The sequence below is a fragment of the Rhinoraja longicauda genome, chromosome 29 (genome assembly GCF_053455715.1).
Source record: "Rhinoraja longicauda isolate Sanriku21f chromosome 29, sRhiLon1.1, whole genome shotgun sequence".
Taxonomy (NCBI): domain Eukaryota; kingdom Metazoa; phylum Chordata; class Chondrichthyes; order Rajiformes; family Arhynchobatidae; genus Rhinoraja; species Rhinoraja longicauda.
This window is the reverse complement of record NC_135981.1, coordinates 29,680,641-29,706,344: the sequence shown is the minus strand read 5'-3', so window position 1 is coordinate 29,706,344 and position 25,704 is coordinate 29,680,641. Positions and strand designations below refer to the sequence as shown.

Below are 25,704 nucleotides of genomic sequence, written 5' to 3'. Positions count from 1 at the left end.
TTACTAACTTGATCTATTTTTTTGCGGAGGTGTCAAAGGAGATTGATGAAGGCAATATGGATGTCTCCCATATGGATTTTAGTAAGGCTCATGGTAGGCTTCCAGGAGATTAAGATGCACGAGATTCATGGTGATTTGGCTGTATGGATTCAGAACTGGCTTATTCATACACTTCAGAGGGCTCTGGTGGAAAGCAGATATTCTGGCTGAAGGTCCGAAGGGATCTGTGCCTGGACCTCCACTGTTGTGATATAGGTAAGTGACTCGGACACAAATGTGCTTGGCCTGGCAAGTAAGTTTGCTGGCAATACCAGAATTGGAGGAGGAGTGACAGTGAGGAAGGTTGTCACAAGATACAGAGCGCTACGGAACAACTGCAGAAATAGGCAGAGAAATGGCAGATGGAGTTTAATCCGACTAAGTGCGTGATGTTGCACTTTGGGAGGTTGTACGTAAGGGGAGAACATACAGTTAATGGCACTACTCTTAACATCATTGGTGTGCATCATTGATCTTGGAGTCCAAGTTCATAGTTCACTGAAGTGGCAGTACTCAAAGCGTCTTTGAGTGTTTAGAAAAGCGCTATATAAATGTAATGCATTATTATTATTATTATTATTATTACCTGCAGATAGGATGGGTAAGACACATGGTTCGCTTCATTGCTAGGGGTATTGAGTACAATAGTCACAAAGTCAAGATGCAACTCGAAAATACTTTGGTTAGTGGTTAAGTCACACGGAATATTGCGTGCATTCTGGTTGGCTCATTACAGGAAGGATGTGCAGGCTTTCGAGATGGTGCCGAGGTTTACCAGAATGCTGCCAGGATTAGAGGGTTTCAGCTGCAAGGAGATAAACTTGGATTGTTTTCTTTGAAACATGGATGTGCAAGAAATGGAGGGATATGCATCATGTACAGACCGATAAGATCAGTTTAACTTGGAATCATGTTCAGCACAAACATGTGGACCGAAGGGCCTGTTCCTATCCTGTTTTGTTCTATATTCTCTGTTCTATTTCTTCAGCCTTCTTTCAACATAAAATAAAGTGCAAAGTTGTCTGATGATCTCTCTTCACCAATTGTCACAAACTGAATTAGATTATAGTATGCATTACATGTAAATAAACATCTGCTATCACTTGAAGCCATTGTAATGCTGCACATAATTATGGCCAAAGAAAACGAAGACGATCAACTCCATCCAGAAAGAACTCATCGACAAAACATATAATTTTGACTGCTTGGTTAATTCATTAAACTTATCATTGCTAACCTGTACCAATGAAACAATTGAAAACAGAAGTGTGTTCTTGTTTCATTACCAATTTACTTCCTTTTACCTGTTTGACTTCTCTGGGTGCAGCTGCGTTTTCGAATGAGTGTGTAGAAATCATTGTATACAGATTCATTTACATGACACCTTTAAACAAAGAAAGAAATGTTTTGGATTCATAAAAAATTAAGAATAGAAATAACTAACAACCTAGCTTATCTATTTGTGACATAATGAAGAAACATTAGGTTTTCACTATCAATTTCACGTCAGCTTACCCATTTCAATACGATGCCAATCTTTCAAACTGTCAAGAAGGCAGCAAAAGTGATCAAGATATCAACATCAAACTATGTGATTTGTAATCTGATGAAAACGCAAGCACTCTGCATCAAGCTACAACATTTATATTGAAAAGACATCACTTAAAATTATATTGTCCTCTACTTGAAGAAAACAGAAATTACGTTTAAATAGTCAGATGAAGGTTTCTGCATCTGACCTACAATGCACTTTGAACAATTTTCTTAGTATTTCCCAATACAAAGTAAGATATACCTTTCAAGCCATTGAGGATTTTACCTTCTGCCATGACAATACTCAAAGTGAAAATGAAAAGAAAAGCAAGTTTCTACTGTGATGATGGGTCAATGAAGATATAAAAAAGCTACAGTACAATCCTAACTGTGCATGGTCAAATAATAACAGAATCTGAGAGTCAGTCAGTCAGTCAGTCAGTCACACTCTCTCTCTCTCTCTCTGTGTCTCTCTCTCTCTGTGTCTCTCTCTCTCTCTCTCTCTGTCTCTCTCTCTCTCTCTCTGTCTCTCTCTCTCCCTCCCCCCCCCCCCCCCACCGCCATGAACAGCTTTACTCAAGCTATTGTGCTACGATGAACCTGCCTTGAAACTGAACAGAAATATTTTTGTATCTTTACATTGTAGCACAAATATTTTTTCAATTCAGTTACAAGGCAATAAAAACAATAAACATGTTAGGGATTATTTAGGAGTTACGGAATCATAAGGGTAGTTAAAATTAATACAAATGAAAACCAATCTTCAAAGAAAAGCTATGCAAATGTAAACTACAAGCAGTAATCAGTTTTGAAATAAAACGGGCATCTCCCTAAATAAACAGTACTGTCATCAGAGCACAGGCTACTGGCTCGCTCCAAGAGGCGGACTGCTCAAGAGAAACAGTGCAAGCCATAATGTTTGGGACAAAGACCCATCATTTATTTATTTGCCTCTGTATTCCACAATTTGAGATTTGTAATAGAAAAATCACATGTGGTTAAAGTACACAGTCAGATTTTAATAAAGGCCATTTTTATACATTTTGTTTTCACCATGTAGAAATTACAGCAGTGTTTATACATAGTCCCCCCATTTCAGGGCACCATAATGTTTGGAACACAGAAATGTCATGTAAATGAAAGTAGTTATGTTTAGTATTTTGTTGCATATCCTTTGCATGCAACGACTGCTTGAAGTCTGTGATTCATGGACATCACCAGTTTCTGGGTGTCTTCTCTGGTGATGCTCTGCCAGGCCTGTATTGTAGCCATCTTTAGCTTTTGCTTGTTTGGGGGGCTAATCTCCTTCAGTTTTCTCTTCAGCATATAAAAGGCATGCACAATTTGGTTCAGATTGACTTGGCCACTCAAGAATTGACCATTTTTAGCTTTGAAAAACTCCTTTGTTGCTTCAGCTGTATGTTTGGGATCATCGTCTTGCTGCAGAATGAACTGCCAATCAATGAGTTTTGAGGCATTTGTTTGAACTTGAGCAGAAATGAGGTGTCTATACACTTCAGAATTCATTATGCTACTACCATCAGCAGTTGTATCATCAATGAAGATAAGTGAGCTAGTACCTTCTGCTGCCATACATGCCCAGGCCATAACACCCCCACCACCGTGTTTCACAGATGAGGTGGTATGCTTTGGATCTTGGGCAGTTCCTTCTCTCCTCTATACTTTGCTCTTGCCATCATTCTGATATAGGTTAATCTCCGTCTCCTCTGTCCACAAGACCCTTTTCCAGAACTTTGGTTGCTCTTTTAAGTACTTCTTGGCAAACTGTAGCCTGGCCATCCTATTTTTGCGGCTAACAAGTGGTTTGCATCTTGCAGCGTAGCCTCTGTATTTCTGTTCATGAAGTCTTCTGCGGACAGTGGTCATTGATAAATCCACACCCGACTCCTGAAGAGTGTTTCTGATCTATCGGACAGGTGTTTGGGGATTTTTCTTTAGTATAGAGAGAATTCTTCAGCTGTCATCAGCTGTGGAGGTATTCCTTGGCCTGCTAGTCCCTTTGTGATTTGTAGGCTCACTAGTGCTCTCTTTCTTCTTAATGAAGTTCCAAACAGTTGATTTTGGTGAGCCTAAGGTTTGCCTGATGTCTCCAACAGTTTTATTCTTGCTTCTCAGTCTCGTAATTGCTTCTTTGACTTTCATTGGCACAACTTTGGTCCTTATGTTGATAAACAGCAATAAAAGTTTCCAAAGGTGATGGAAAGACTGGAGGAAAGACTAGGTGCTGAGAGCTCTCTTATTCCTGCATCAAGGAGGCATTTAAACACACCTGAGCAATTACAAAAACCTGTGAAGCCATGTCTCAAACATTATGGTGCCCTGTAATGGGGGGACTATGTATAAACACAGTGTAATTTCTACATGGTGAAACCAAAATGTATAAAAATACCCTTTAATAAAATCTGACAATGTGCACTTCAACCACATGTGATTTATTCTATTACAAATCTCAAATTGTGGAGTCCAGAAGCAAATAAATAAATGGGTCTTTGTCCCAAACATTATGCAGGGTACTGTATGGTTTGTAAACTGACAAGATCATGAGCTTCTTCTCCTATGCAGGACAATTGGATATATTATTTGTTACATCAAACAGACATGAGATGTCTGCAAGGCATCCTGAAGGGGGAGGGGAAGGGGGAGGGGAACCAGTCAGAGGTCATTGTACACATTGGAACCAACGACATTGGTAAAACGAGGGATGAGGTCCTGAAACAAGAATTTAGGGAGCTAGGTAGAGGATTGAAGTGCAGGACCTCTAAGGTTGTAATCTCTGGATTACTCCCTGTGCCACGAGCTAGTGAGTATAGAAATAGGAGGATAGAGCAGCTGAATGCGTGGCTCAGGAGTTGGAGCAGGGGGGAGGGATTTGTTTTTCTGGATAATTGGGCCTGTTTCTGGGAAAGGTGGGAACTGTATAGGCCGAACGGTCTCCACCTTAACCAGAGGGGGACCAATATCCTGGCGGGGAGGTTTGCTAGCACTGTTGGGGAGGGTTTAAACTAATTTGGCAGGGGGTTGAGATACATCATGGAGCTAGTATAGGGGGTGGGGAGAAGGAAAATATAGAGGAAAAAACTGGTCAGATTGGGAGGCAGAACAAGAATGCCCCAGCACAATGGGGTAGGGCAAGTCTGAACGGCATTTATTTTAATGCAAGGAGTATTGGAAGCAAGGGGGATGAATTGAAGGTGTTACTGAACACATGGGAGTACGACATTGTTGCCATTACGGAAACATGGTTAAAGGAAGGGCAGGACTGGCAGCTCAATATTCCAGGATATAGAATCTTCAGGAGAGACAGAGAGCAGGGAAAAAGGGGAGGGGGTGTTGCAGTATTAATCAAAGAATCTATTTCTGCTGTAAGAAGGGATGACATATTAGCGGGTTCCTCAAATGAGGCTATTTGGGTGGAATTGAGAAATAGAAAAGGGGCATGCACCTTACTGGGTGTATACTACAGACCCCCAAACAGTCAGAGGGAAATAGAGGAACATATTTGTAGGCAAATCTCAGGGGTGTGTGAAAACAACAGGGTAGTAATAGTAGGGGATTTCAACTTCCCGAATATTGATTGGGATAGCCAAAGTGTCAAGGGCCCAGAGGGTGCAGAGTTCCTAAGGGTCATCCAGGAGGGCTTTTTGAGCCAATATGTTGAAAGTCCAACAAGGGAGGGGGCGGTATTGGACTTAATCTTGGGAAATGAGGCCGGACAGGTGGCTGAAGTGTCAGTAGCAGAGCACTTTGGTGACAGTGATCACAATTCAGTGATATTTAAGGTGGTAATGGAAAAGGATAAAGCGGGACCAGAGGGAACATTTCTAAATTGGGGCAAGGACGATTTTAATCTGATAAGGCAGAAGTTGGCCCTGGTGGACTGGGATCAGCTTCTCGTGGGGAGGACCGCATCAGAACAGTGGGAGTCATTCAAAGGAATAATTGAAAAAGTACAGAGGAAGCATGTTCCCCTAAAGTTTAAGGGTGGGACAAACAAGTCCAAAGAACCTTGGATGTCGAACGATATAGTAGGATTGATTCGAAAAAAAGGGGGGGCTTTTGGAAGGCATAAAGAACTTAAGGCACAGGCATCATTAGAGGAATACAGAAGGTGTAGGGCGGTTCTTAAAAAAGAAATTAGGAGAGCAAAAAGGGGCCATGAGATAGCACTAGCGGGCAAAATAAAAGAAAATCCCAAAGTGTTCTATAAGTATATCAAGGGTAAGAGGATAACGAGGGAAAGAGTGGGGCCCATCAGGGACCATAGTGGAAAGCTGTGTGTGGAGCCAGAGGATGTAGGAGATGTTTTAAATGATTTTTTTGCATCTGTTTTTACGAGGGAGGAGGGCGATGCGGACTTAGAAATGGAGCAGGAGGGTTGTGATGTTCTTGAGCATATTGCTATTGACAGGGAGGCTCTGGCAGGCTTAAAAGTGGATAAGTCTCCGGGCCCTGACGAGATGTATCCCAGGATGCTGAGAGAGGCAAGGGAGGAGATTGCGGGGGCTCTGGCACAAATTTTTCAGAGCCTCTCTTGCAACAGGGGATGTACCGGAGGACTGGAGGATAGCTAATGTGGTGCCATTATTTAAAAAGGGCAGTAGGGATAAACCTGGGAACTACAGGCCGGTGAGTCTGACATCAGTGGTGGGGAAGCTGCTAGAAAAGATTCTGAGGGACAGAATCAGTCTTTTTTCACTTGGAGGATCGAGGGTTAATTAAGGATAGTCAACATGGCTTTGTTAATGGAAGGTCGTGTCTGACTAACTTGATTGAATTTTTTGAAGGGGTGACCAAGGAGGTAGATGGGGGTAGTGCAGTGGATGTGGTATACATGGATTTCAGTAAGGCTTTTGACAAGGTCCCACACAGGAGACTAGTCAAGAAGGTAAGAGCCCATGGGATCCAGGGCACCTTGGCAAAATGGATAAAAGACTGGCTTAGTGACAGAAGGCAGAGGGTGATGGTAGAAGGTTGCTTCTGTGACTGGAGGCCGGTGTCCAGTGGGGTGCCGCAGGGATCTGTGTTGGGTCCCTTACTGTTTGTAATCTACATTAATGATCTGGATGTCAACGTACAGGGCATGATCAGCAAGTTTGCAGATGACACAAAGTTAGGGGGGGGTGGTGAATAGCGAGGAAGGGGTCTGCAAGCTGCAGGAAGATATAGATGAGATGGTCAGATGGGCGGAGCAGTGGCAGATGGAAATTAATCCTGAAAAGTGCGAGGTGATGCACTTTGGCAGGAATAACTTGGAGAGGGAGTACACCATGAATGGAAGGACCCTAGGGAAGACAGGGGTACAGAGGGACCTTAGAGTACAGGTACACAAGTCGAAGGCAGCAGGACAGGTGGACAGGGTGGTCAAAAAGGCATATGGGTTACTGGCCTTCATTAGCCGGGGCATCGAATATAAAAGTAGGGGGGTAATGATGGAATTGTACAGAACACTGGTGAGGCCACAGCTGGAGTATTGTGTACAGTTCTGGTCACCACATTATAGAAAGGATGTGATAGCTTTGGAGAGGGTGCAGAGGAGATTCACCAGGATGCTGCCAGGGATGAAGGGCCTCGGCTATGAGGAGAGACTGAGCAGACTGGGGTTGTTTTCCCTGGAGCAGAGAAGGCTGAGAGGGGACATGATCGAGGTGTACAAGATCATGAGGGGCATAGATAAGGTAGATGGCGGGGAACTTCTTCCACTGGTGGAAGGTTCAACAACGAGGGGACATAGATACAGGGTAAGGGGAGGGAGGTTTCTGGGAGATGTGAGAAAGAACTTTTTCACCCAGAGGGTGGTTGGAGTCTGGAACTCACTGCTTGGGGTGGTGGTGGAGGCGGGAACACTCACAACGTTTAAGAGGCATTTGGATGGGCACTTGAAATGCTACAACATTCAGGGCTACGGTCCGAATGCGGGGAAAATGGGATTAAAATTAGACTGTGTTTGGTAACGGGCGGCACGGACACGACGGGCCGAAGGGCCTCTTTCTGTGCTGTAGGACTCTATGAGATATCTTTAGCCAAGTTGTTTTGCACCATAGACACAAAAAGTTGGAGTAACTCAGCAGGTGAGGCAGTATCTCTGGAGAAAAGCAATGGGTGATGCTACAGGTCAAGATCCTTCTTCAGACAGGTCTCGACCCGAATCGTCACCTATTCCTTTTTTCCAGAGATGCTATCAGACCCGCTGAGTTACTGCAGATTTTTGTGTCTTGCTGCGGTTTAAACCAGCATCTGCAGTTCCTTCCTACACATTTTATTTTGCACCATTGTGACTGAGATCACGAAAGTTTCCAGAGCAGACTTCACAGCACCACATCCATGGTCAAAAGCATATTTGCCCTATCTCTTATTGGATATTGTGTACCCAGAGGTTCAGCCCCCGCAACACCAATTTGCGGTGCCTGGGTTCTCAATGCTCAAGAGCTTTAGACCAACCATGTGAATTAACTCGTCCAAAGGGTTTGGACATTCAAAGGTGTCTTGTCATACTAGTGTGATACTATTGTAAATATGTAATTAAATGGAACCAAGTAAACAGTGTATTACATAATCTAATATTAACTTTGTTCTTAAGAATATAAAAATAATCTACTTTGAGATCAAGTAGACTATACTAAGAGGGTCCTCATAAGAATGCTTACTTATTGTGGTGAATTTTATATCTACCTTTTGCATCTATCAGCTTCCAGTCTCCAGTGACTTGATCACAGTCATATCAAGATTTACATAAAATAATCCTAGAAACTTGCTAGTCTAAACTTTTGTGCAGTTAGGACTGCACTTGATAAAGGTAGATTTGGTTATATGACCAACAGATGAAGAAAATGTATATGAATGAATAAGTTTATTGGCCAAGTATGTACACATGCAAGGAATGTGCCTTGGTGCTCCGCTCGCAAGTAACAACACGAACATACAGTAAACAATTAAGAATAAACTATAAAACATTAAGAGTACAACATTATGGTTTAAACATGTGAGCAAAAAGAGACTACAGACTTTTGGTTATTGAGTAGAGCAACTACTCGCAGAAAAAAAGCTGTTTGTATGTCTAGCTGTGGCTGCTTTGACAGTCCGGAGTCACCTTCCAGAGGGAAGTGCTTTTAAGAGTTTGTGGCCAGGGTGAGAGGGGTCAGAGATGATCTTGCCCGCTCGCTTCCTGGCCCTTGCAGTGTAGAATTCGTCAATGGGGGGGAAGGTTGCAGCCAACAACCTTCTCAGCTGATCGAACGATTCGTTGCAGCTTGGTGGCTGAGCCAAACTAGACCATGATGGAGAAGGTGAGGACAGACTCAATGATGGCAGCATAGAATAGGACCATCATTGCCTGTGGCAGATTGTGTTTCCTCAGCTGCCGCAGGAAGTACAGCCTCTGTTGGGCCTATTTGACTGTGGAGTCGATGGTGACCTCGGTGATGATGGTTCCAAGGAACTTAAATGACTCCACAGATGTGACTGTGGTGTTGCTAATGGTGAGTAGGGGGAGGGGAGGGGGAGTTTCCTAAAGTCTACAATCAGTTCCACTGTCTTGAGCATTGAGCTCCAGGTTGTTGCGATGGCACCAGGATGTCAGCCGTGTCACTTCCTGTCTGTAGGCAGATTCCTCCCCATCCTGGATCAGTCCAATCAGGGTTGTGCATCCGCAAACTTGAGGAGCTTGACAGAGGAGTCTGTGGAGGTGCAGTCGTTGGTGTGGAGAGAGCAAAGGAGAGGGGAGAGTACACAGCCTTGCGGTGCTCCTATGCTGAGGGACTGCGGGTCTGAGATGTGCTTTCCCATCCTCACATGCTGCTTCCTGTCTGTCAGGAAGTTGGTGATCCACTGACAGAGGGGTTCAGGCACTGTCAACTGGGAGAGTTTGGAGTGTAGTAGCTCTGGCACAATGGTGATAATTGCAGAGCTAAAGTCTACAAACAAAATCCTGGCATAGGTCCCCTTGCGATCAAGGTGCTGGAGGATGAAGTGCAGGTCTAGATTGACTGCATCATCCACCGATCTATTGGCCCTGTATGCAAACTGCAGAGGGTCCAGCAGGGGGTTTGTGATGTTTTTCAGCTGGGCCAGCACAAGTCTTTCAAAGGTCTTCATGACTACAGAGGTCAGTGCGACAGGCCTGTAGTCATTAAGACCAGTGATCCTTGTCATTTTGGGTACAGGGACAATAGTGGACTTTAAAGCAGGCAGGGACAGTACAGGTTTTCAGGGACTGGTTGAAAATGTCTGTGTAGACCGGTGCCAGTTGTTCGGCACGGAGCTTGAGGGTGGGGGGGGGGGAAACATTGTCCAGTCCTGGAGATTTCCAGCTTTTCTGTCTCCTAAATAGCCTCCCCACCTCCTCAATTTCCATTGTTGGAGATGAAGAAGTGGGCAGCAAGGTGGGGGTGAGCAGTGGACGAGGGCCCAGTCTTTGCAAACTGGAGTCGTGCTGTAAGTGGGTGTGAAGTGGTCATTGCAGAGGGTGAGGGGGGGGGGAAGGGGCTAGTCTTTGCAGGTTGGAGTCAGGCTGTGAGTAGGTGTGAATCGGGAGGAATGGGCATAGAAGGGTCCAGTCTTTGCAGAACGGCGTCAGGCTGTGAGTAGATGTGAAGTGGTGATGGGGGGGGGGGGGGGGGGGGTTCCAGGGTTGTTTCTGTTCTTTCTGTTTCTCAAACCTGCAGTACAACTTGTTCAGGTAATTGGCCAGCTGACAATTTTCTTCTTGTAGATGGTGATTTCTTGCTAGCCCTTCCAAACTGAAGAAGAGTCATTAGCTGAGAACTTGCTCCTCAGCTTCTCAGAGTACCTTTCCTTGGCAGCTCTGATTCCTCTTCTCGGCTTGTACTTGGCCTGCCTGCAGAGGTCTGCATCCCCACTCCTGTAGGCCTCATCTTTTGACTGGCGGAGCTGTCTGAGTTCTGCTGTAAACCAGGGCTTGTGGTTGTTGAACCAGTTCCGGGTCCTAGTTGGAATGCAACTGTCTTCGCAAAAGCTGACGTAGGATGTCACAGTGTCTGTATACTCATCAAGGCTTGTGGTTGCTTTCCTGAACACATTCCAATCAGTGCAGTCAAAGCAGGACTGTAGTTTTTCAATGCCCTCGCTCATCCACCTTTTCGTTGTTCTGACCACAGGCTTAACAGATTTTAGTTTCTGCCTGTAGGTCGGAATAATGTGAACGAAACAATGATCAGAGAGACCCAGAGCCGCCCAGGGAACAGAGCGATACGAGTTCTTGATTGAAGTGTAACAGTGATCAAGTGTTCTCTCCCCTCTGGTGGGGCAGATAACATGAAGTCTGTACTTATAATGTAGCATTTTAACACAGACTGCAAGGTCTCAAGTTTAATAGCTGAACCAGTCTGTGCCATTGTGGGTGTGACCACTGACTTCATCATCTCTAGATCAGGAAAGATTAAAAAAAATAACCAGAATACTAGTCTGCAGTATCTTTGTGATCAAACCATGAACACTGGTTGATCTATAATTGTAGATCTACGAGATCCGTTAACATTGCACATATCATGGTTCATTTTTCCCCAAATCATTCCAGATTAACTCTTTCCTTTCCATCCTTTTAAGTCTCCATGTCATAGAGTAATAAAACATGGAAACAGGCTCTTTAACCCAACTTGTACCATGTCGACCAAGATGCCGCTTCTACACCTGTCCTCATTTGCCCATATCCCTCAATACCTTTGCACCTATCTAAATATCTTTTAAATGTTGTTATAGTACCTGTTTCAACTACGCATATACCCCACTACCCTCAGGTTCCTATTAAAAAGTGTTTCTCCAAACACAATTTAAAAAGTGCTTTAAGGTGATTGATTTTTGATTTGTGGATTAGTTACCTAAACTTGGAGAATTTTGTTTTTTTCTTGGGTATAAATCAGCATCGGTAGTTCCTTTTGATTAGAAATCAACCTACAAGTTTGACTTAATTGCTTCACGCCTGTTTTTTCCCATCAGTGATTAAGTAATCAAAATTTGGAACAGCAAATGGCGCAATACGTGCAAGAAGAACAGTTATTAACTTCTCTAACAGGGCTGAGCAGCTGAACAGCAAGAGACAGATTGTGCTCCACTGTACTCGAAACTGACCAAAAATGACAAATCCAAAACATGTTTTAACCCATCGAGCTCAGTCAATATAGAAAGACTGAAGCTATGTGACACACCTGACCAGATTCAGTTTAGTTTATAGTCATATATAGAGGAAGTAGTTGAGCTAGATACAATAACAACATTAAATAGGTATATGGATAGATCAGGCTTATGTGCCAAATGCAGGTAAAACAAGATGGGGCATCTTTGTTGGCGTGGATGAGTTAGGTCAAAGGGCCTGTTTCTGTGTTGTATCACTCTATATAACTGAGGTGCAATGAAATGCCTTGTTCACATGAAGCTCATTCAGTCAACCTCAAGTATTTCTCCACAAAATATGGACATCTATCCTACAAGCTTACCATGTGCCAATCAGTTACTGCATTTTCAACTTACTTGGTGTACAATAGGGATGCCAAACTCATTTTAGGTCACGGGCCAGAATGGGCAAAATGCGATTTCATGTGGGCCGGATCAGCTGTGCACGCGGAACGCACGCGCGTGTGCTCCCACAGCTTTCGTTGCCTTCGTCTTTTCAACCTGCTCTCAAGTGTCTCAGTCTCTGAAACACAAAGTGTTTCACTTTACGAATTTTGTTTCTTATAGAGTCCCACTGAGTTACTCCAGCTTTTTGTGTCTATCTTTGGTTTAAACCAGCATCTTCCTACACATTGACAGATAGCAATCAGGTGGGGGAGGGGTAGGATAGTGATAGCTACATAGGTTGGGAAGGAACAAGGACTCACCAAAGGGTTGCATATTGTGCAATTTGGTGAAACAGAGGTGAAAAGTAGAAGCAAACAAGGGCAGCTGGAAAATCCATGGGGAGGAGGGGGATGGGCAGATGGTGTGGGTGGAAGGAAACTGGGTGATAAAAGTGCTGAGTGGGCTTAGGAGAAAAGGGTGTGTGAGAGAGGAGCTGGGTAGAACAGGAGAGAAAACAGGACAGAAAGGGAGCCAATCATCTGAAATGAGAATTCAATGTTGGTTTAGATATTCCCGGCGGAATATAAAGTGTTAATCCTCTAGAAAAAGCTATAGAGGGATCTGGGCAAATGCAGCAAATGGGATTAAATCAGCAAGGCACCCACCTTGGCTGGCATGGCTGCGTGGGCTCAACGGCCTGTTTCCGTGCAGTATATATACTTCCAGGACATATACGCATAGATGTACACTCGCACGTGCACATTTACAGGCACACACTCGGACACGCTCACACATGCACACAAATATACACTGGAGTTTAGAAGGATGAGAGGAGATCTTATAGAGACGTATAAGATTATAAAAGGACTGGACAAGCTAGATGCAGGAAAAATGTTCCCAATGTTGGGGGAGTCCAGAACCAGGGGCCACAGTCTAAGAATAAAGGGGAGGACATTTAAAACTGAGGTGAGAAGAAACTTTTTCACCCAGAGAGTTGTGAATTTGTGGAATTCTCTGCCACAGAAGGCAGTGCAGGCCAATTCACTGGATGAATTTCAAAGAGTTAGATAGAGCTCTAAGGGCTAGTGGAATCAAGGGATATGGGGAGAAGGCAGGCACAGGTACTGATTGTGGATGATCAGCCATGATCACAATGAATGGCGGAGCTGGCTCGAAGGGCCAAATGGCCTCATCCTGTACCTATTTTCTATGTTTCTATGTTTATATTTGGATTGCAGTTTTATTCCCCAGCATTATTATGGAGTATTTCACAAAATATGTAAAAGCAATTGTTGTCATTAATTCAAATGGGTAATTCCATATTTTGTTTTCCTCAGGCTAGTAATATTTGACTGGCCATTTTATCCAAAGTATTGATCCCCAACATTCTCAATATCGTTTTTCATGAACTAGGTCAAATAGTCAAGAAACTTTGTTGGTCTATAATAATCAAATGAGTCACAATTTGGCATTTATATACATGGCATCTTTACAGATTTATATTCTGGAGGAAGGATCTGGCTTTGGTCACTTTAACTTGAGGCTATATCATTGCAGTATGAAACTATAAATGCCTATTATGACTGGATAGTGACCACCAGGAACACCAGCATGTAACAGAACAGAGTTAAGCAATCCCAGTTTCCAAATCAGTTCAAAGTTCCATAGTCCTGTCACAAGGAAAAAGGCATTGAGTCAAAGCACACCAAGTCACAAAGATGACAAACCTTGACATGGGGAAATTCTGAAGTATTCATGATCATTTTCAGCCAGATTGCCAACTGGATGTTTCATCAACCTCTTCCTGAAATTCCCACTTACGACAGAACCCAAGTCTAACCCCTGTTCTATTCACTGTGTGATGTTGAGAAATGGCAGAGTGTATTGGATACAACTGATGAAATAATGGATGAAATAAATTATGTATCAAGCTTTTGAAATAATTTTAAATGAAAAATGGTATCCCAGGAAGAGTGATTAAAAACCAACTAACTCCGACTGTAAGCTTTGTCATCATTAATCATGGCCAGTAATTAACTGCAACCCTCAAGGGCCTGACATACACCTTTTTTAATAAAAACATTTGTATTTTCCCTCTGTTGGCCAATAATCAGCAGCTTTGCAAATTTTTGGCCGGTTGCTATAAACTGACAGACTAGAAGCTTTCCAAGAGTTGGACTCTAAGCAGAAAAGATTTAATGCGAATCTGAGCGGTAACTTTTTCACACAAAGGGGTGGTGGGTGTATGGAATAAGCTGCCAGAGGAGGTAGTTGAGGCTGGGACCATCCCAACATTTAAGAAACAGTTAGACAGGTACATAGATAGGACAAGTTTGGAGGGATATGGACCAAACGCAGGCAGGTGGGACTAGTGTAGATTGGACATGTTGGCCGGTGTGGGCAAATTGGGCCGAAGGGCCTGTCTCCATTGCATCACTCTGTGACTGCCTGACTACAACAATCTTCTTATCCAAATCTATACAGATTCACTTCACTTTTATTTTCCTCAAGGCAAATAATGGGAGCTTCCTGTGACAGTTGTCCTACTGAGATAAGATTACTCAACAACAAACGGCTCCTATTAAAAAGATGCTGAACACTGTATGGCCTACAGGTTGTAAACTATACTGGTTTGATAAAGCACCTCATGCCATTTCAATCTGAGAGTTAAAGTAAAAATGAGGCTCGACTCCGAGGGGTTCATTCAATGAGATCAGCAACACCTCCTAGAATTTTACACAGCAAGCCCTGCACTTATTACACAGTTCCAAGACTAAAATCTGAGGTCAGTGTTGGGTTTTTGTTTAAGGAAAGTCATTTTCAGATAACACTATAATGGTAACATTTTAAATCTTTAAACACAGAGTTGGATTGGCAGGACACAAGGTATGTTTTAAGCCCTTTACTGACAGCCATCCAGGAGCTCAAGGAAGCAATACCTGGCGTCGAGCTGCTTTTGGGCGAAAGGTAACAAATCTTGAGGCGAATTTCCAGTGAGATGCAAGTGTGTAAATGAAACCTTATTTGTATGGCAGCGTTGGCCAGATCTCTGCTCCAGATGCTGCTCAATGTCAAATCCCCCTTGGCGCAGTCAGTGGTGCTGGGGTGGCGCAAATCCTCACCTCAGTACCTATAACAGGGATAGACACATTGTTCTGGAATAGTTCAGCTGGTCAGGCAGCATCTCTGGAGAAAAAACGATGGGCGACGATTCCGGTAAGTGTGAAGAACGGTTTCGACCCGAAACTTTACCTATTCCTTTTTCTCCATAAAAACTGTCTGACCCGCTGAATAACTCCAACACTGTGTCTATCTTTATTATAAACCAGCATCAGCAATTCCTTGTTTCTAACTGTGACAGGGAGATGCAACTCCGGCCTTCAGCTCCAACACCTGCCACTCCAACCCGGGGACACCCCGGAGACTGCAGGTGCTGGGAGCGGGAACAACAAACAGATTTATATTCTGGAGGAAGGATCTAGCTTTGGTCACTTTAACTTGAGGCTATATCATTACAGTATGAAACTATAAATGCCAATTACTACTGGATTGTAACTACCAGGAACACCAGCATGTAACAGAACAACCAGTTTCCAATCAGTTCAAAGTTCCATAGTCCTGTCACAAGGGGAAAGACATTGTGTCAAAGCACATCAAGTCACAAAGATGCCAAACCTTGACACGGGGAAATTCTGCAATGCTGAAGTATTCATGATCATTGGCACTCGGCGGTCGGGCAGCGTCTGTGGAGGGACCTGCCGCTTGTCTCCCCCACCTCTCCCCGGGACCTGCCGCTTGTCCCCCCCACCTCTCGACAGGACCCGCCGCCATTCTCCCCTCCCCTCCCCTCCCCTTCCCTCGCCTGCCTGTTTTCCTGTCGCCACTCGCCGCCGTTGACAGCCTCTCACCAGCGGCTCCGTCCGACGCACGTCTCTGCAGTAACGGCCTCCCAGAGAGTCCTCCAGTATCCCAGGGCGCAGCGCGGCTTCCTACCAGCGGGTCCTCCAGTATCCCAGGGTGCCGCACGGTCCTCCAGCAGTCGTCTCAATGGTCTTGCCAGTGCGGCGCCATCGAGCGACGAGATGCGGTCGGTACAATCTGAGATAAAACAAAAATATTCCGGGCGTTGTTGGCTATTTGCATCAGACCTGTTAGTTGTACTGCAGACCATCCGGCTCTATGTTTTCCCTCTCTATATTACTGGACGGTTCCAAAAGCTCTGTTTAATACTCCTTTTTATGGTTCTCCTACAAAGTGCTCTTACTTCAGGACACAGTTTTTATCTTCCTTTGTTCATGCTCCATATCTCACATAGTTAAGATATCAACTATATCTCTCTATCTTAGGCCCCCTCGGTCATGGCTGACCATGGGTGATGCATCCTAGTTGGCTGCTTGCTCCACACCTCGGCTAGAACAGCGTCGCTTATGGCTGAAGAGACCAATGCGGGAGTGACAGTCTCTGTCGCAAAGGTCACATTTGTGTGTGGTCTCTGGTCTGTTGAAGTTGCTGTGCTCCTTTCTGTGTGCCCGCTTGTCTGCCGCTGCATTCATCAGTTTCTCTTCCCCGTTTTGAGATGTTGGTTCAGGGTACCTCTCCACCTTGTACGGTCAGCTGCAAGGTTCTCCCAGGACTCCACATCGATGTCGAGCACCTTCAAATCTCTCTTGCAGACATCCTTGTAACATAGCTGGGGGCGGCTGATGGTTCTCCTCCCAGATGTCAGCTCTCCATAGAGGATGTCTTTTGGAATACGGCCATCCTCCAAGCGGTGGACATGACCCAGCCACCGCAGCCTGCGCTGCCTGAGTAGAGTGTACATACTGGGAAGGCCAGCGCCAGACAGAATCTCATCGTTGGACACTCTGTCTTGCCAGGATACACCTAGGATACGGTGGATGATTCTAAGGTGGAAGGTGTTGAGTCTTCTCTCCAGTCTGGCATATGTAGTCCATGTCTCACTGCCGTACAGGAGCGTGCTGTTGACACAGGCGTTGTAGACTGCTATTTTTGTCTTCACTGTCAGCTTTGGATTGGTCCACATTCGAGTTGTGAGGCGAGCGAGGGTTGTAGCTGCCTTCCCGATCCTCTTGTCAATATCTGTGTCCAAGGAGAGGTTGTCGGTGATGGTGGAGCCGAGGTACGTGAACTGATGGACGGCATCGAGTTCGTAGTCGTCGATGGTGATGACAGGCGGTGCCTCTATATCCTGTCCCAGGACGTTCGTCTTCTTCAGGCTGATGTCAGCCCAAAGTCCTTGCAAGCCTGATAGAAGCGGTCCATCAATGACAGTAGTTCCTGCTGGGTGTGGGACACAACTGCTGCGTCATCGGCAAACAACATGTCTCTGATGAGAGCTTCACGTACTTTTGTCTTGCTGTCGCTGTCTATATTTCTCATTTCCCTTTCCCCTGACTCTGCCCTGAAGAAGGGTCTTGGCCTGTAACATTACCTATTCCTTTTCTCCAGTGATGCTGTCTGACCCGCTGAGTTACTCCAGCTTTTTGTGTCTATTATCGGCATTCCCTTTGTTCTGTCCATCCCTGCACCCATTCTGCAACTCAAAATTAGCAGGTTTTCTTGCTTTTTCAGTTCTGTCAAAGGGTCTGTGACCTAATCTGTTAACTCTCTTTCACCTTCCATAGATGCTGTCCGACTTGTGAGTGTTTCTAGCCTTTGTCTGCTTTTGTTTCACAGTGGATAGACAAGTTGGTTAGCATACCATGGAATTCCTGTCCCAATATTTTCATTCAAGGCTCTCAACTCCAGACATTGTTTCTGGATATTTATTCTGATTTCAAGGACAGTACCAAAATGTATTAAAATATTGCTTTGTTTCATCTATTTCACATTTTGTTCTGCAGACAGAAAAGTACAATAGTCCCCTCGTATACTGCATACGCACAAATAAATATGACATAAAACTACATGGAAACAGGTCCTTCGGCCCACCTTGTCCATGCCGACCAAGTTGGCATACTTCTTCAGACTGAAGGGTCGTGACCCGAAACATCACCCATTCCTTCTCTCCAAAGATGCTGCCTGACCCGCTGAGTTACTTCAGCATTTTGTGATACCTTCGATTTGTACCAGCATCTGCAGTTATTTTCCTACACAAGTTGGCATATTAGTCAGTCCCATTTGACTGCATTTGACCCATATCCCTCTAAATCCTTTGTATCAATATACCTGTCTAGATGTCTTGTATCTGCTCTATACCTTCTTCTGTCAGCTCATTCCAGATACGGACGAGAGTGAAAATGGTGCTGCTGCGGTCCCTCTTAAATATTTATCCCTTCACGTTTAGTCTAAACCCTCTGGATTTAGAATCCTCTACCCTTGGATAAAGACTGAGCTTTCATTTTTTCATGCCCCGTACACCTCAAAAAGGTTCCACCTCCTACTCTCCAAAAAAATAGTCCCAGCCCATCCAACCTCTCACTAGAACTCATCTTGTAAGCCTGGGTAATGTAGTGAATCTCCTTCGCATCCTGTCCAACTAAATAACATCCTTCCTACAGCTGGGTGACCAGAACTGCACACGGTACTCCAAGTGCGGTCTCATCAATAACTTGAAGGTAGACACAAAAAGCTGGAGTAACTCAGCGGGTCAGGCAGCATCTCTGGAGAGAAGGAATGGGTGACGTTTCGGGTCGAGACCCTTCTTCAGACTGATGTCAGGGGAGGGGGCAGGACAAAGATAGGATGTAATCGGAGACAGGAAGACTAGTGGGAAGAACTGGGAAAGGGGAGGGAATAGAGAGGGAAGCAGGGACTATCTGAAGTTAGAGAAGTCAATGTTTATACCGCTGAAAATTAGCCAAACAAAATATGAGATGCTGTTCCTCTAATTTGCGCTGAGCCTCACTCACTCTGACAATGGAGGAGGCCCAGGACAGAAAAGGTCAGATTGGGAATGTGAGGGGGAGTTGAATTGTTGAGCCACCGGGAGCTCAGGTTGGTTAAGGCGGACTGAGCGGAGGTGTTCAGCGAAACGATCGCCGAGCCTGCGCTTGGTCTCGCCCTAATTCACCACATCCTGCAAATTCACCACTAATTTCCATCCTGCAAACTGACTTCATCAATTTCACCACTAATTTCCATCCTGAAAATGTACCCATGCAGAACTCACTGACTTCATCAATTTCACCACTAATTTCTATCCTGCAAAGCAAATTCTCATCAATAACTTGTACAGCTGCATCATGATGTCCTAAATTTTGTTCTCAATACCCTTACCAAAAAAGGCAAGCGTGCCGAAATGCCCTCTTCACCACCTGACTCGTTACTTTACTGGATCCATGCACCGATAGTCCCTGTACCCCTGTACCCATGCAACACTCTCCCCTATTCTATCATTTACTGTTTAAGTTATGCCTTGACATAACAAAGTTCAACACTTGTCAGAGGTAAATTCAATTTGCCTTTCCTTGGCCCACTTTCCCAACTATTTAAGATTTTTTTGTGAATTTAGATAACTAATTTAGGTAAATTTCGATAATATTTATAGTAATCTGCAACGAGCAATGTTAACTACAGTTTCAACCAGGTCATTAATGTAGATAACAAACCACAGCATCAACCCTTGAAACATTCCACTTGTTTCAAGCATGTAATCAGAAAAACAGTCCTCCTCAACTACCTTTTGACTCCTCCTTCCAAGCCAATTATGAATCAAATTGGCGAGATTCCTCTGGATTCCCAGCGATCTCATCTTCCATGTGGTATCTAGTCAAAAGCCTTGCTAAAGTTCTTAGGGACAACGTCCAATGACCTGCTGTCATCAATCCTCTTGGTAAACTCTTCAAAAGGTCAACCCTTGAGGTTTTATCGACCTTAATGTGTTTTAAAACTGCCTATGTCTCCTCTTTGGCAATTTGTATGATCTGAGACATCACAACTCTGCCTCAATTCCGTGCTCTACTCTGCAGAAAATATGAGGTATTAATTTAATTTTATCTCCATCTCTTGTGGTTCTACACAGATGGCAAAGCTGATCTTTAAGCTCATCTCTGTGTAGAACCACAAGAGATGGAGATAAAATTAAATTAATACCTCATGTTTTTCTGCAGAGTAGAGCACGGAATTGAGGCAGAGGAGTTGTGATGTCTCAAGTCATACAAATGATCTTTAAGGGGATTCTATTTTTTCCCTAGGTATCTTTTTACTCTTAGTATCCCATGGGGAGTCCAGAACCAGGGGTAACAGCTTAAGGATAAGGGGGAAGTCTTTTAGGACCGAGATGAGAAAACATTTCTTCACACAGAGAGTGGTGAGTCTGTGGAATTCTCTGCCACAGAAGGTAGTTGAGGCCAGTTCATTGGTTATATTTAAGAGGGAGTTAGATGTGGCCCTTTTTGCTAAAGGGATCAGGGGGTATGGAGAGAAGGCAGGTACAGGCTACTGAGCTGGATGATCAGCCATGATCATATTGAATGGCGGTGCAGGCTCGAAGGGCCGAATGGCCTACTCCTGCACCTATTTTCTATGTTTCTATGTTTCTATCAGAATCTTGCTAGTGTAGGTTTGCTCTTGCGACACAGGTGAGTTTAAACTAGATTAGATCCGATGCAGGACTGAGACAGGTGAGAGGCTGGAAGTTGATAAGGAGGTGATGAGATCAGAATCCATCTAGGAGATGATGGCCTGGTCTCTGGAGTCAAGGTTAAAGGGTAGGTATGAGGAGGTGTCCGAGAGCCTGCGCCTGGCCTCAATACTGTAGAGGTCAGCCTGCTGGACTACTATGGCACCTCGGAGGGTTTGATAGCAATATTTGGATTGATATTGAGTGAGCAGCAGGATGTGCCTTCAGAGGGGGTGAGATTGGAGTGTCTGAGGGGAGTAGAGATCTAAATTATTGATGTCGGCAGTAGGAAATAAAGTTCAGAGAGGGTAGAAGGCTAGCAGGGGAATTCCAAGAGGGGGAGGAATGTTGGAGACAGGAGAAGACATTGTCACTGGGAGGCAAGGACTCCATGCCATAGAAAAAGGCCTGGAGGCAGAGATAATGAAAGAAGAGCTCAACATCATGGTCGAAATACGTGGAGATGGGTGTGTTAAATAGAATTTACTGTACATTGCTCTATACATGGAATGTGTGAAGATGTTCTGGGAGCAAATTATACAATTGAGGTCCGGGATGTCTCACAACAGAGAAACATAGCCGAACATATAATTGAGAAATTATGTTATTAACGATAGCAAGGCTGGAGACATAAAGAACACTGGTGAGTTTATTAGTGGCACAAGGCCTTACATGAGGTAATTATCAGAATATTGAAAAAATGTTTTAATCAAGGACATTCAGAAACTTTCAAGAGCTACACATTCAGTATTTACAACCAGGAACCAAAGGAAACGGCGGGTGATTATGTTATCATGTTAAACACACTGGCTGAAAAATTCAACTTTTCTGACAGATCAGGTGTTTGGGAACTTTTGGGCTGAGGCTGGCAAACAAGATAATTAAGAAAATATGGTTGGAACTCTGGTATACAACTTTAAAGGAGCTTACAGTATAGCCATGAACATTGTAAGGGATATAACATTTGCAGAAAGACAATGACAAATATGAAAATGTTTTCCTTGGGACACAACACTGAGGAGCAAGCAGGAAGTAAACATCCGAGATAATAGTGGCTGTCTGATCTGCTGAGTTCCTCCAGCACTTTATGTTATGCCCAAGTTTAAGGCATCTACATTTCTTTGTCATAGAGTGACACAGTGTGGAAACAGGCCCTTCGGCCCAACTTGCCCACACTGGCCAACAATGTCCCAGCTACACTAGTCCCACTTGCCTGCACTTGTTCCATATCCCTCCAAACCTGTCCTATCTATATACCAGTCTAACTATTTCTTAAGGTAGACCCTTCTTCTGAAGAAGGATCTCGACCCGAAACGTCACCCATTCCTTCTCTCCCGAGATGCTGCCTGACCCGCTGAGTTACTCCGGCATTTTGTGTCTACCTTCGATTTAATCCAGAATCTGCAGTTTTATTTCCTACACTAACTGTTTCTTAAACAATGGGATAGTCCAAGCCTCAACTACTTCCTCTGGCAGCTAGTTCCACACACCCACCACCCTTTGTGTGACAGGTTGTGTGAGTGGGCGGATGCATGGCAGATGCAGTTTAATGTGGATAAGTGTGAGGTTATCCACTTTGGTGGTAAGAATAGGAAGGCAGAGTATTATCTGAATGGTGTCAAGTTAGGAAAAGGGGACGTACAACGAGATCTGGGTGTCCTAGTGCATCAGTCACTGAAAGGAAGCATGCAGTTACAGCAGGCAGTGAAGAAAGCCAATGGAATGTTGGCCTTCATAACATGAGGAGTTGAGTATAGGAGCAAAGAGGTCCTTCTGCAGTTGTACAGGGCCCTAGTGAGACCGCACCTGGAGTACTGTGTGCAGTTTTGGCCTCCAAATTTGAGGAAGGATATTATCACGTGCAGCATAGGTTTACTAGGTTAATTCCCGGAATGGCGGGACTGTCATATGTTGAAAGACTGGAGCGACTAGGCTTGTATATACTGGAATTTAGAAGGATGAGAGGAGATCTTATCGAAACGTATAAGATTATTAAGGGGTTGGACTCGTTAGAGGCAGGAAACATGTTCCCAATGTTGGGGGAGTCCAGAACAAGGGGCCACAGTTTAAGAATAAGGGGTAGGCCATTTAGAACTGAGATGAGGAAAAACTTTTTCAGTCAGAGAGTTGTGAATCTGTGGAATTCTCTGCCTCAGAAGGCAGTGGAGGCTAATTCTCTGAATGCATTCAAGAGAGAGCTAGATAGAGCTCTTAAGGATAGCGGAGTCAGGGGGTATGGGGAAAAGGCAGGAACGGGGTACTGATTGAGAATGATCAGCCATGATCACATTGAATGGCGGTGCTGGCTCAGATTCCTATTAAATCTTTTCCCCTTCACCTTAAACCAATTCCCCTACTCTGGGCAAGAGACTGTGTGCATCTACCCAATCTATTCCTCTAATGATTTTATACACCTCTATAAGATCACCCCTTATCCTCCTGCACTCCATGGAACAGAGACCCAGCCTATTCAACCTCTCCCTACAGCTCACACTCTCTAGTTCTGGCAACATCGTCGTAAATCTTTTCTGAACCCTTTCAAGCTTGACAATATCTTTCCAATAACATGGTGCCCAGAACTGAACACAATATTCTAAATGTGGACTCACCAGCGTCTTATACAACTGCAACATGACCTCCCAACTTCTATACACAATACTCTGACTGATGAAGGCCAAAGTGCCAAAAGCTTTTTTGACCACCTACCTGGAACTCAACCTTCAAGAAACCATGCACCTGTACTCCTAGGTCCATCTGCTCTACAATACTACCCAGAGGCCTACCATTTATGCTGTAGGTCCTGCCCTTGTTCGACGTTCCAAAATACAACGCTTCACACTTCTCTGCATTAAATTCCATCAACCATTCCTCCGCCTCCTGGCCAATCGATCCAGATCCTGCTGCAATCATTCACAACCATCTTCACTATCTACAAAACCACACTTTTGTATCATCAGCAAACTTGCTAATCTTGCCCTGTCTGTTTTCATCCAAATTATTGATGTAGACGACAAACAGTAACGGGCCCAGCACCGAACCCTGAGGCACGCCACTAGTCACAGGCCTCCAGTCTGAGAAGCAACCTTCCATCATCACCCTCTGCTTCCTTCCATGGAGCCATTTGTTATCCATTCAACTATCTCTCCTTGGATCCCATGCGATCTAACCTTCCAGAGCAGCCTACCATGTGGAGCCTTGTCGAATGTCTTACTGAAATCCATGTACACAGCATCTACAGCTCTGCCCTCATCGACCTTTTTGGTCTTCAAAAAAATCAATCAGATTTGTGAGACATGACCTCCCACGTACAAAACCATGCTGACCATCCCGAATCGGCCCTTGCCCATCCAAATGCCTGTATAACCTATCCCTCAGAACACTCTCTAGTTATTTTCCAACTACACCAGCTCACCGGCCTATAGTTCCCAGCATTTTCCCGGCAGCCCTTCTTGAAAGGAGGCACAACATTTGTCACCCTCCAGTCTTCCAGCACCTCTCCTGTATTTTAGGATGACTCGTAAATTTCAACCAGGGCTCCCGCAATTTCCTCTCTAGTTTCCCCGCAATGTCCTCAGATATATCTGATTAGGCTCTACAGATTTGTCTACCATCATACACAGGACAGTACCTTCAGTACCTCTTCGATGGTAACACTGACTGCTGTCAAGACACTTCCATTGACTGCCCCAAGTTCCTCCTTCCTACTGTCTTTCTCCTTGGTAAATACAGAGGAGAAATACTAATTGAGGACCTTGCCCATCTCCTGTGGCTCCATACAGAGGTGACTGCTTTGATTCCTGAGAGGCCCCTCTCTCTCTCCAGATACCCTTTTCCCCCTTAGGTATTTATAAAATCTTTTGGGATTGCCCTTAATGCTACCTGCCAGAGCTATCTCCTAGCCCCTTTTTGCCCTTCTGATCCTTTTCAGTTTACTTCTTAATTCCCAAAACTCCTCCAGGGATGCATTGATCCCAGCTGCCATATACCTGTCCCATGCATCCTTGTTTTTGACCAATGCCTCAATTTCCCACGTCAGCCAAGCTTCTTTATGTTTGCCTGCTTTGCCCTTCACTCTAACGGGGACGTACATATCCTGAACTTTCGTCCGAACACTTTTAAAAACATCCCACTTGGCCGATATGCCTTTCCCCTCAAATAACCTGCTCCAGTCAATTTGAGCGAGACCTTCTCCCATACCCTCAAAGTTGGCCAGTTGAGCATTTTAACACGTGGACCCTCTCCGCCCCTATCCATAACTATCTTAAACCTAATCAAACTGTGGTCACAGCTGCTAGTCCTGCCCCTCCCTTAACCAGTTTCAATCATGGCAACAACGTCCCAGTTACTCGTACCAAATCATGCCCTAAGCTCATCTGCCTTACCCATCAGACCCCTTGCATTAAAATACATGCAGTTTAAACCAATCCTCCTTCCTCGCTCTCCGCCTTTCACCTGCCTATTCTGTCCACTAACCTTTCCCATGTCACCCTCCATACCAACTTCTAGCCTCCCACCCCCCCTGCCAATCTAGTTTAAACCCTCCTCTGTAGCATTAGCAAACCTTCCCGCTAGGATGTTGGTCCCCTTCCAGTTAAGGCGCAACCCATCCCTTTTGTACAGTTCACCCCTGCCCCAGAAGAGATCCCAATGATCCAGAAATGTAAATCCCTGCCCCCTGCACCAACTCCTTTCCCATTCATTTCCCCTATCTTCCTGTTCTTACCTTCACTAGCACAAGGTACTTGAAGCAATCCTGAGATCACTACCCTGCAGGTCCTGCTTTTCAGTCTTCTACCCAATTCCGTAAACTCGTGTTGCACAACCTCCTTCCTCTTCCTACCTATGTCGTTCGTGCCAACATGCACAACAACCTCCAGCCGCTCCCCCTCACTCAGCACCACGATTGTCCTGGCTCCTACTCAATCTTGTCGTGTCGTCTGCTCTGACAGCTCCCAAGAGTGTGTACCTGGTTTTAATAGGTATAGGCACCGGGGGCTCCTGCACTCCATGTTTTC

At 44.6% G+C, this 25,704-nt stretch overlaps 1 protein-coding gene across 5 annotated transcripts in view; it reads right to left on the bottom strand.

Annotated features, from left to right (window-relative positions):
• The window catches only part of plekhm1 (pleckstrin homology domain containing, family M (with RUN domain) member 1), a 60,975-nt gene extending 44,843 nt beyond the window's left edge, over nucleotides 1-16,132 (bottom strand). For 3 of the 5 annotated variants that reach the window (XM_078424648.1, XM_078424653.1, XM_078424651.1), the window contains exons 1-2: nucleotides 16,014-16,132; nucleotides 1,344-1,423 (exon numbers count right to left, since the gene is read on the bottom strand). In XM_078424648.1, the coding sequence (XP_078280774.1) occupies nucleotides 1,344-1,412 (69 nt within the window). In that variant the 5' untranslated portion in view covers nucleotides 1,413-1,423; nucleotides 16,014-16,132. Of the gene's footprint in view, nucleotides 1-1,343; nucleotides 1,424-15,780; nucleotides 15,862-15,971 lie in introns of those variants that run through there. The other 2 variants (XM_078424649.1, XM_078424650.1) reach the window with 2 other exon arrangements.
• Nucleotides 16,133-25,704: the final 9,572 nt, after the last annotated feature.